Source organism: Gadus macrocephalus, chromosome 1 (genome assembly GCF_031168955.1).
Source record: "Gadus macrocephalus chromosome 1, ASM3116895v1".
NCBI classification, from domain to species: Eukaryota; Metazoa; Chordata; class Actinopteri; order Gadiformes; family Gadidae; genus Gadus; species Gadus macrocephalus.
In genome coordinates this window covers 6,760,497-6,772,047 of record NC_082382.1, presented here as the reverse complement: position 1 = coordinate 6,772,047, position 11,551 = coordinate 6,760,497, and the positions used below count along the sequence as shown (strand labels likewise).

General features: G+C 45.7%; 1 protein-coding gene across 3 annotated transcripts; it reads right to left on the bottom strand.

Moving 5' to 3' along the window:
- Window positions 1-3,558: 3,558 nt before the first annotated feature.
- On the bottom strand, window positions 3,559-11,323 carry plagl2 (pleiomorphic adenoma gene-like 2). 3 transcript variants are annotated; one of them, XM_060063966.1, is made up of 3 exons: window positions 10,365-11,323; window positions 9,978-10,220; window positions 3,559-9,410 (listed from the first exon to the last, which is right to left on the bottom strand). In XM_060063966.1, the coding sequence occupies exon 3, from the start codon at window positions 9,404-9,406 to the stop codon at window positions 7,934-7,936; it is 1,473 nt and encodes a 490-aa protein (XP_059919949.1). In that variant the 5' UTR covers window positions 9,407-9,410; window positions 9,978-10,220; window positions 10,365-11,323; the 3' UTR covers window positions 3,559-7,933. The 3 variants fall into 3 exon arrangements, with proteins under 3 accessions (XP_059919949.1, XP_059919943.1, XP_059919944.1); XM_060063960.1 differs by having other exon boundaries at window positions 9,754-10,220; window positions 10,365-11,256; XM_060063961.1 differs by lacking the exons at window positions 9,978-10,220; window positions 10,365-11,323 and adding an exon at window positions 9,699-9,831.
- Between the last annotated feature and the right edge of the window lie 228 nt (window positions 11,324-11,551).

The window sequence follows — 11,551 nt, the reverse complement described above, 5'->3', positions numbered from 1 at the left end:
TTTTAATGTGTACATCTTTACAGAATCTTTTAATCAAGCTCTGTATTCATCTTCATCAGAATTATAATTTAATCTATTTGACATACAAATATTACATAACCTTCAAATAAACTACTTTGTGGTTTGGTCATACCTAATCTGGTAGTAGGTTAAGAGATATAAATGACACTTTTTCCACCAATAAAGTAGCTTCGTATCCCAGAAAGGCTTTTATAGAATAGTTTCTGTAAAGAAAAATGCATCTAATCTGTTTGGCTTCAGAGCTATGGGTTTATGAGCGCTGCACAAATGGCTCCTCTATAGCCCGTTGACATGAGGAAACACCTGTCCCAAGGATACATCTGTCTAAGGTGATCTCTTCACTGGCCTGCCCAAAAAGTCAATCAGGCGGCTGCAATAAATTCAAAAAGCTGCCAGAATTTTAACAAAATCCCCAAAAATAGAACACATCCCACCAATCCTCGGGTATTTGCATTGGCTTCCAGTACAAGTCAGAATTGAGTTTAAAGTCCTCCTTATCATCAAGAAACTCAATGGCCTGGGGCAAAAATACATCTCAGATATGCTAATCTATTAAAAATGTAGGTCACTTAAGCCCAGTTCAGACCAAAGATTCACCTTGCAACGCCTTGCAACTCGCAACTCCTTGCAACGCCTTGCAACGCCTTGCAACGAGACGGGCTGCGACGTTCTAAAACTGGGCAGTTCACACCGGCTGCAACGGGCTGCGACGCTAGGTGGTTTCCATAGCAACTGTGAACGCTCTGGCACAGCTGAGAGCCGCAACATCATTTGCGTAGGTTAGGGATTAGTTAGGTTTGCAATTAGTTTTCTTTTTATTTTACTTGAGAGTAGGCTAGAGTTACTAAGTTTTGTCATTCTCCACTACATCTGCATTGGAGTAAATAGCTGGAGCTTACAGTTAGTTTAGATTACCCGTTGTTGGATACATTGTTGGATACATACCTAATTATGTTAGTGAGAGTGAAATGGTCGCAGTTTTTGCTGTGGCTTTAATCATGAAAAGGAGAAGACGGCGAGTTATAAAGCCAAGAATATGGAGCCGCAGTTGGGTACTTCAGCGGCAGAAACAGGGTGCCTGCGCCAATCTGGACAACTCACATCTGACGTCGGCTCGACTTCGGATCTTTTTAAGCTGGAGTGGACAGTACGGTACCGGGACGGAGTAAGGCCGTGACGTACAAGTTGTTCTGTGCTGTGATTGGCTGAAGAGAAATAGTTAAATCGCCGCGTTCTAAAACTGGACCTTGCGATTTGACATGTTCAATCTCTGGCGACTCCTTGCAACGCCTTGCGACGCCTTGCAACGGCTTGCAACGACCCGTTCACACCGCCCCTGCGACGTTCTAAAACCGTCTCGTTGCAAGCCGTTGCAAGGTGAATCTTTGGTCTGAACTGGGCTTTAAGGCCAAAGTGTAACGGGGGGGGGGGGGGGGGGGGTTAGGCAGAACCCAAGTGCACAGACAGACCGACGACAGTTGTAGAACAGTTTCAAGGATTTATTCTGGTACAGGATCGGGCATGCAGAGAGCAATAAGTCACCGTAGGTGGGCAGGGAATCGTCCGGTGGGTCAGCAGGCGAGGAGTCGGCATCGGGAGGGCAGAAGAGCAGATCGGGAGTCGGGAACTGGAGAGCAGTCAGACCGACAGGGACTCGACGTCGGGCGGGAGGTCAGGCAAGCGAAGGGTCGACAACAGTAAGTCAGGCAGGTGGATCAGGAGACGGGGACAGAGGAGCAGACAGACCGACAGGGACTGGACGACAGGCAGGAGGTCAGACAGGCGAGGGTTCGTTAACAGGCAGAGTGGAGTAGACGAAGTCAATCGGGAGTTGCGGGAAAGCTCTGAATGAAACAAGAGACAATCTGGCAAGGACTAGGTGAAAGGAGAGGACTGTTATAGGTGGAGCACAGGTGACGGTGGTTGGGTTAATTAGGGGAGATCAGGTTGGCAGGCAGGTGAATGGGATGGGCGGGCCATGACATATATATACATATATATATTGCGGTTTCACAGAAAAATCGGCTTCGTGTGGACGGGGCCTAAGAACCAAACACCTGAACCAGACAATTAGGGAAACCCAAGAACCAAACCGGGGGGAAACACCTGAACCAGACCATGCGAAAACATCTGTCTAAGAACCAGACCGTGAGGAAACGCCTGAACCAGACCGTGAGGAAACAGCTGTCTGGACCAGACTGTGAAGAAACATCTGTCTAAAGAACCTGACCGTGAGGACACACTTGTCCAAGAACCAGACCATGAGGAAACACCTGTGTAAGGCCCCCTCCACACGGGCGAAAACGATCCATTTTCGTTTTATGCGGTTCAGGAATATCCCCGTAAAGACGGATTCATTGCGAAACCGCATCGTGCTGTAGAAACGCAGTAGTACATATTCCAGGCGATAAGGGGCACTGCTTCTGCTACAGAACTCCCGCAAAAGAAAGAAGAATAGGCGCGCATGCGCATAAATCCTGCGCTCTGTTTACAAACATAGCATTCTGGTAGCGCTTCGTGGTGAATCGAAATAGACGTTGGGCCCGTCCACACGGGCGAAAACGATATTTTCCCCTCCGTGTTCCTTTGATGCGTTTCAGGAATACCTGGCGATGACGTCATCGTTTGCGTTTCAGGCGGTCACACGAATCCTGATTATGCGGTTTCACCAAAAAATCGGCTCCGTGTGGACGGGGCATAAGAACCAAACTTGGACGAAACACCTGTCTAAGAACCAGACTTTGAGGAAACATCTGCCTAAGAACCGTTTTGGGGTGGGGATACCTGCATACACTCAGTATGTTGCAAACAGAAATACTTTTTTTTCTCTTTAAATTGTGATTTGAAAAGTCCTCCTCTTTAATAACATATTAAAATCTTCCTGTTACTCTGTTTCCACACTTCCCTTGTACTTTTCTTTTTTGTTTAAACCAATAGTATGCACACATAAACAAAGATATTGCCATAGGTGCACAGCTGTTTATACCTGTGTAACTAGAGGAGTCATGTTTAGAGCCTTTCATACAGGGCTATTAGATACTTTAGTAAACATCATTCCATATTTCCCTGACCCTTTAAGTAACTCTCTAAGGGGGTTCCAAAGAACTGAGCCAATCCTTCTATCGGTTAAGTTCTGGTTGACGTGTTTGTATGTGTGTGACCTTGATTAAGTTCCATAATCTATTAGGTCAGTTATTAAAACGTGCATGTCGGCTAACTGGTCTGATTCATTTCAGACACTACGATTATGGATATTGTGGTTAAGTCATTTAGGCCATGACATAACCCAGTAGTCAGATAGTGTTTATAGCTCTTTTGGATGCAGGCCTGCAGTTTGAGAATCTCTCACTGAGCTCAACAGATGATAACCACATCTAACAGAAGCCGCAATGGTGAGTTAAATCATTCTGTTATTGTATTAAAACTTTCATACGACCTGCTATCTGGCCTTATGTTTATTATCTGGCTATACATTTATATATAGCCAGTCTCTACAAAAAAATGCTATTGTAATGCAGTTTTTATAACACAAGCAAATTATTAAACCACTGGTTTGTCTTTTAATCATTTCCACATAACACATGACAAGTCAAAGAAACATCGTACTGTATAATACGTCAATAGTTCTGTTGTGTTCATCATCTCTTTGGATCAACCAATACACAAACATTGCAGCAACTGATTGCATGTGAGATATGTAATTAAAAAAAGCATTTTTTTTTCTCTCCTTTCTTTCACCAAAAGTATATCATTTATATAATTCTCCCTGTAGTTGATAAGCTCCATGCTATATAAAATAGTGTAAGTGAAAAAGGATGTAAAGATTCAATTTTCCATTCTTTCGCCTTTTTGCAAAGCTGGCTGTAAAAGTAAAAATAAAACAAGCTATGTCGCTAAAACGAGATACACAAAGAGTTCGGAATGCAAGACTTACTTTAAGCTAGAAATATATACCACTACATGTGGATGTTGTCTGTATCAGACGGCATCCAGTTCTTCACTAAAAGCAAAAAAATGATTAATAAAATCCAATCTGGTCATTTTTTCTGTCAGTCTTAATACCATAATGAATAAATTCCCTTCGAAATATGTATGTTCTGCACCTTCTAGACAACAAGGGGAGGGGAAGATAAGTGCATCCCTAGCAGGTACAGACGAGGTAATGGAGCTATAGCCAGGCCTGGGAGCAGTAGTAGGAGTCAGGGGGAGATCCACCTCAATGGTCAAACGGAGCTCCGTTGTATGAAGACAGCCAGTACCTAAATAACTCTGTCAACCTGGATGATCTTTGTTGTTTGCCGGAAAACCACAGTTTAAGGAATAATCTAAGAACTTGTGAAGGCTGTGGCTCTCCGGCTGGTTCCTTCCTCTGTCTCAAAATTGTTCACTTCTTCAATACTAGATTTCATCATTGCGCCCTTACTCTGTGGTTACTTGAGCCACAATGATCACATGACACCAAATCAAAGTAGCACAGTTGTAGAAATACCGATTTAAAAAACTTTCCAAGCATCTGTTGGATATAGTCATTGGTTGGATTGTGGCCATTCCTCATCTAGAGAAAGGCAGACAACTCTCTGAGCAGTGCAAGAAATAAGTGCCATGTTTTGGGGTTGCCCCCTGACTCCCGAGTTAGGGGTGGGCGGGTTGGGGACATTGACGCTGGCTGAGAGTTGACAAAAATAACTACTGTGTAGTTGTTCAAGTTCTGCCTCAGGCTCCTGGCTATTTCATTTGATAAGAAATATTTTCCAAGAACAAAAATAAAAGTTGGTAACACCCCTAGAAAAAAATAGTTTGAAAGGTTGGGGCTCATATGTAGAGGGATATTAGTGGATATAAATCTAAAAAAATACTGTTATTTATTTTGAGGAGAAAATACATAAAGTTGGATCAAATCTAAACATCAAACTGATGGAACATACATATACAGGATCAATACACACAATACATAAACATAGAAGCAGAACATTTTAAAGAAAAAAAATACTCTTTTTTTTTTAAGGTTGAAAGTGCTAGATTCAGATTAGCTCACATAAACCCAGGGAGGACAACACAATACCTGCCAATCGCTTTTTAGTTGTTGTTTTTTTTACAAAGAAATAGAGATAATAAATGTTTATTTTGAATGCTTCAGTTTTGTCTGAAGCCAGAAATTGAAATTCAGAAGAAATTAATTGTAAATCGATAATTACAACTTCGGTAATTTAGAAGAAATATCTTGATCAGTTGATATCCAAATGTATTTCCACGGGAAGACCAATAAGTGTAAAACAAGTGTAATTTCGCTATTTCAATATAATGATATAGCATAATATTGTATTGATATGGATATAGAATGTCATACACTTGGTAAATACTACAGAAATACAAATATACGTTTCTAATAGAATATATTATCCTCAATGGTAATGCGTGTTTCCTGACACTGAGCCATTCATGGAGATTGTTTCCTACAGTCATAGCTAAGTGTCTTCTGAAAAGCAATTGGTGTGCAAAAGTGTTGTTTCTTCTCCCCAGGTTTTGGTGAGGAAAAAATGTTAACAAATAAATGAGGTGATGTGTTGCGTTGTTTTTCTCGAGGTCCTGTTTTTTTTACAAACAGAAGATAATATATCATATGACAACAAACAAAATAGGACAACAGCCAATACTGCCAGCCACTCCTGTCATGTGTTCCCAGCACTTTGAATGTCAAAGCATAAACACGCTTCTCTTACTAGATATCCCTGGCATTGATCTGACCCTGCTCCTTTGAATCAGAGAAGCAGCTGAGAGGAAACAGGGGTATCAGAGCAGTGGGCGTGTGAAACAACAAAATATGTCAATCTGTGCACCTTCGTATCTCACTGCACATCACATCATGTGTCCAGACGGGCTAGTGGTCGACAGTTGATTCAGCATCTGGAGCGCAAAGCAGCAGTTACATTTATTGTCGATGTTCTGTATTTTTTTATCGTCCTTAATTTGCTGGTCTTCATTCGTAATATAAGGGCGGGCGATACGTCTGGGCGTAAAAACGGATGCCTACGATGAACACAAGTATTTTGATGTGATGACAATGTTAGACAGCTTGTTTGAAAGGTTAGGCTGCCATGGTTGAATGCAGTCTTTGGACGTTGAAACTGTAAATGCTCGGGTTCTGCTGGCTGGGCTACACACTGAGGATATGAGGGGAGACGTCTGGTACATGGTAAGAGCATCTTTTTAAAATCAAGCTGAAACTTTGGGTTCAAGTTCTTTTTTTTGCAGGCTAAAGGTTGTCAATTCTAAAAATATAAGACTCTGTTACCTCCCATGGTTGTGGAAAAAAAGATTTCATGGCAGGGCAATTTACGTTTTTCAACTGAAACTATGCTTATATAACTGCAGAAACACAGGTCATTCCTAGTGAATTGTATGGAAGAAAAACCTTATTAATCTAGCTGTAAGCCTCCTAGAACTCAGCCTTCTAAAGGTGTTTGGACCCACAGTCCGTGATGATACTCTCCTTCCTCAAGCAGGGAAAGAGTGAGGGAAGATTGATATGACAGGGTAAAAGCTAATACTTCATCAATTGAATTATTAAAAACACCATCACTTAGTTTCTACACGCCTACTTAAAATAAACTCGACTGAGATAAAAAGCAACTATATATTTTGTTGTTGTTGAGATTTTGTACACTCCAATAACATTCTTAAACATAATTTCAATAACAGTTTTCTTGTTTTTGCCATTCACATATGTCAGGGTTTTCCGTTTCCATGGTCCATCTCTAAAAAACCAACGTGTAGCTAATTGCTATTCCACCCTATCTATTTCAGATCTATGGTACCTGACGCTGCTTGTTCAGGGGGACCCATTCTATCACCACAATCTACATTTGAAATGGCCATGGATCCATTTTCCAAAAGGTGGTTGATTTGTGGGGTGAGATGTGAAGGGGGAGATTTTAGAATCAGATTCACAGGAAGTGAAGTGCCTTCTGTTAAAAAAAGTGCTTCTCTTTAGGAACAACATGATCTAGAATAACATCCATTTTGAACGGCCACAGAAATCTTTTAGTTACCATTCATTTGTGTGTTACTGTTTTTGTTTGTTGATTTTTAAGCGAATGTAGTCTATGTGTGTGTATGTAACAGCAAAATATCAATTACTATTAAACAATGGTTACTTCAAAAGGAAAGGTAATATTATTATCATTATTATTATTGTTGTTATTATTATCATATTTCTGGAGAGCGCTTCCTTTTGGTTTTGCTTTGCGGCTAGAGCCCAGCGGGTGGGGGTTCGATCTGTATCTCTTCCCCACCCTCCTGCTGACAGGAGCAGCTCCAGAAGGCCTGAAGACTGAAGAACATTCTAGGATGATCACACATTTGGAAAAGCAACAGTAAAAAAATTATAATTCAACCGAAATATCCACTTCAAACTATTTTTTTTTTCTGGGTCACAACAAGACAGGATTATCTTAACTACAGTTGATCTTTTGCAATTTTATGTTATATCAAATATTATTACTTTGGGAGTATGCAGTACCACACATAGGCCGACTCCTCCTGTCCTCGAAACTAGCGAATAAGGAGGGATGAGTTTAAGGGGAAAAATATATGGAAGGAAATGGGTTAAAATATCATTATAGCTAAATAAAGAAAAGGTATATAAAGAAAGCCCAAATATAAGCTGCTTCAACTGATTTTCTCACCTCTTACTTTCTTCAAGTAAAAAAAGGGTTTAGCCTCCTCCGAGGCCCAATCAAAAGCTTTAGTGTGCTCTCATCAAGGCTTCTAGGTGTTCAGTCAGTATTTATTTTTGTAATTTAACCATTCAAATTCTTCAGCCTTTTTCATGATCAAACCCTTTGTGATGGAGCACAGCCTTGAGGATCCACGCTGAGCGTAGCCCGGGCTGTACTGGAGGCTCCCTGGCCCCTCACTGGAAGGCCTGGTGGAAGCGAGGCAGGGTGGTGGCGCTGAGGCTGGAGCTGAATGCTGCTGGCAGGGGGTGCAGGGTTCCGAGTCCCAGCCCCCCCATGGAGCTGTCCTGAGGTTGCAGTTGCAAAGAGGTAATTGGCACCGTGGCGACCGCTGCCGTCGTCATGGCGTGAGGATCAGTGGCGTGCAGGGATGAGGAAGAAGAGGAGGAAGAGCAGGAGGACGAGGAGGGAGCCACAGATGAGGTGTAGCCCATCACCAGGCCTCCCGTGCTCATGGGGGCGCTGTAAGGGGGGAGGTTGAGGGGCAGGAAGCCCAGCAGGTGTGAGAAGTCCATGTTAGCAGCACACAGAGACTCTGCGATCACCGTGGGGCTCTTGGACAGAAGGGCCTCCCCGCCGCACAGCTCGTCCCCCAGTCCCGAGCTGGCCTCCAGGCCGTCCTTGGTGGGCGAGGCAGCGCTGTGGTCGTCTGAAGAGTGCAGCGGCCCGGGCAGCCCGCTCTGCAGGTCCATGAGGAAGCTCTCCATCTCCACCTTCAAGGGCTTGTCCAGCAGGTATGAGGTAGATCCCAGCTGGTACTTCAGAGCAGGCTGGGTGTGGGACAGCTGCTGTGAGGGGAGGGGCTGGTGGTGGTGGTGGTGGGAGGGCAGCGGAGGTGAGTGGTGGTGGTGGTGGTGGTGGTGATGGTGGTGGTGGTGGAGGGGGTGGTGGGGGGGCTCCATGTGACAGCCCATGCCCATCGCAGCAGACAGGGAGCCGGGCATCAGGGACGGGTGAGGGTGACCCACCCCGGGATTGGCCATCGCCTGCAGGTGATGGGGGTTGTACATGCCCATGGGGAAGGGAGTGCCACTGGGGAAGGGCTTCCCCATCATGGGGTCTTTATTGGGACCCATCCCACACATCATAGGGCTGAGCTCCTCCTTGATGGAGCAGGGCGGTGACCCGGAACTCAGCAGGCCCAGCATGTCTGGGGGCTCCGTCTTGATCCGGAGCAGCTCCTGCGAGTGGCTCTTCTTCACGTGCCGCGTCAGGTGGTCCTTGCGACCGAAGCGCTGGGCACAGTACTGGCACAGGAAGTCCTTGCGGCCCGTGTGCACCACCATGTGCCGGCGCACGTCCTTGCGGGTGTAGAAGCGGCGGTCGCAATGGTCGCACGGGTGCTTCTTCTCCTTGGCGCCGCCGGACGACTTCCCCGAGTGGCTCTTGAGGTGCTCCAGCAGCACTGGCGTGCTCTCGTAGCCCTGCAGGCACACCTTGCAGGTCAGGTCCCCGGCGGTGGCCGAGTGCAGGGCCACGTGGCGCTTGTAGCCCAGCTTGGTGTTGTAGTGCTTGCCGCACTCCTCGCACTTGAAGGCCTCTTTGTTGGGGTCGTGGGTCTGCAGGTGGTTCTTCAGGTGGTCTTTGCGGTGGAACATCTTCTCACAGAACGAGCACTGGTGGGTCTTCTGTGGCGAGTGTGTGGCCATATGCCTGGAAGGTGGGATACAGAGACAGAGAGATGACACTACGGTGTGATGAGATTCATAGTATTCTAAATAATGTGTTTGCTGTACGATTTCTATCGAGTCTGTGAAGAAAAAATATTTTTTATACAAACATAAAAAGTTATCAGGTTAATTATTCTAAGGTAAATTATTATTATTATCAAGCCAAACCAAAGACTACAGTAGAGTATTGTGGCCGTACTAGAAAATAATTGAGGCTTCATATCCAAACAAAATGATCATGTCATGTTATTTTCTGGCTGGGCCCCAATACCTCATTCTGTAGGAGTGGTTAATGTGTACGGGCCATGGTGAAGACTTCGGGGTACCTGAACAGTTTGTATTTGGAACTGAAGGCCTTGGGACAGTGTGGCTGGGAGCAGTGGAAGGCCTTCTCCACTGTGTGGCTAAAGGCGTGCAAATGAAGCTTCTCCTGCGATGCGAACAGAGCACCGCACACCAGACACTCACTACCGCCGGCGGGCCCTCCTAGCACTGCCTCTCTCTCCACCTGCCTCTTTCCCCTCTCCGCCTCAAAGCCCCGCTCTCTCACTCTCTCTGGCTCCCTCTCCGACCTCCCAAACAGCCTGGCCGTGCTCCGTCTCTCCCGCTCCTCCGTGGTCAGTGTGGTGATATGGTGTGAGGCATCGATGGCAGCAGCTGCCATGGCAGCACTAGAGTGCCGCTGCCATGGGAACCCGGCCGTGGCTCCGCTGTCTTCCAGGCTCAGTGTGGGTCGCTGACGCTGTTCCCCAGTGAGACACACTGCCGTTAGTCACAGGAAGTGCTGAAGTTCCTGGAGGGGAGCGGGTTGGGAGTATAAAGGTAAAGAAAGAAGCTAAAGTGTTTCCTGTATGAATAAGGATTAGATCTGTATTTTCATTACTTTTCCATTGCAATTTCACAACATTTCTATGCATTTATGTTGAGGAAAACGTACCTTCTCGTCCAATGTCTACTCTTCTAACGTCTCCAAGCGGCCTCCTTTCGCCTCTCACTCTCTCCTCCACTCCCTCCTCCTTCTCTTCCCTCTTGTGGCTCTCTCTGTCCAGCCTCCTCACCCTGGCCCGACAGCTATGGCTGGGGGTGAGTAGGAAATACTGCCCTGCATATTTAATGTCCTAAGGGCAACAAGAACATGTAGGTAAAGAAATATCCTTCAAAATGGGGAATCATTTCAATGGACCAATAGACACGCTACAGCAGTGTACTCAAGAGCAGTCTTGACTGGAATCACAATGTCCCATTAAGAAAACCTTGTACAGAGGCACACTTTACTTTAGTCACTAGGGGGCGCTAAATAACAACTATGGCAATCAACACGGAGAATAAAAGTTGGTCAAAAGCTATCAATCTGTCAGCCATCATCTGACATAAATTATTTTAAACTGTCTCTTAGTTTTGAATGAAGATTGGCTCATCCCTGAGGCAGTGGCAAGATTTGCAAAAAAAGTGGGCCTTCTTGTGTGAGCACATGTTAGTACATGTTAGCTAACTGAAAAACAGTCCTGTATTCCACAAACCCTGAAACACATGCACACACACACACACACACACACACACACACACACACACACACACACACACACACACACACACACACACACACACACACACACACACACACACACACACACACACACACACACACACACACACACACACACACACACACACACACAGCCTGGAATCTTTTTTTACTTATTTACCCACGCAACTCCCTCCTAGCTAACCCAGCAGCCAGAGGTGGTGACCCGCTCCTAGCTAACCCAGCAGCCAGAGGTGACCCACTCCTAGCTAACCCAGCAGCCAGAGGTGGTGACCCGCTCCTAGCTAACCCAGCAGCCAGAGGTGACCCGCTCCTAGCTAACCCAGCAGCCAGAGGTGGTGACCCGCTCCTAGCTAACCCAGCAGCCAGAGGTGGTGACCCGCTCCTAGCTAACCCAGCAGCCAGAGGTGACCCACTCCTAGCTAACCCAGCAGCCAGAGGTGGTGACCCGCTCCTAGCTAACCCAGCAGCCAGAGGTGACCCACTCCTAGCTAACCCAGCAGCCAGAGGTGGTGACCCGCTCCTAGCTAACCCAGCAGCCAGAGGTGACCCGCTCCTAGCTAACCCAGCAGCCAGAG

Bases quoted from the DNA above. Each gene is read 5' to 3' on its own strand.
- plagl2 (XM_060063960.1), bottom strand. From the start codon at position 10,091: ATGGCAGCTGCTGCCATCGATGCCTCACACCATATCACCACACTGACC. The intron at 9,411-9,753 runs GTACCCCGAAGT...CCCACCTTCCAG, and splicing joins TCCAAATACAAACTGTTCAG to GCATATGGCCACACACTCGC.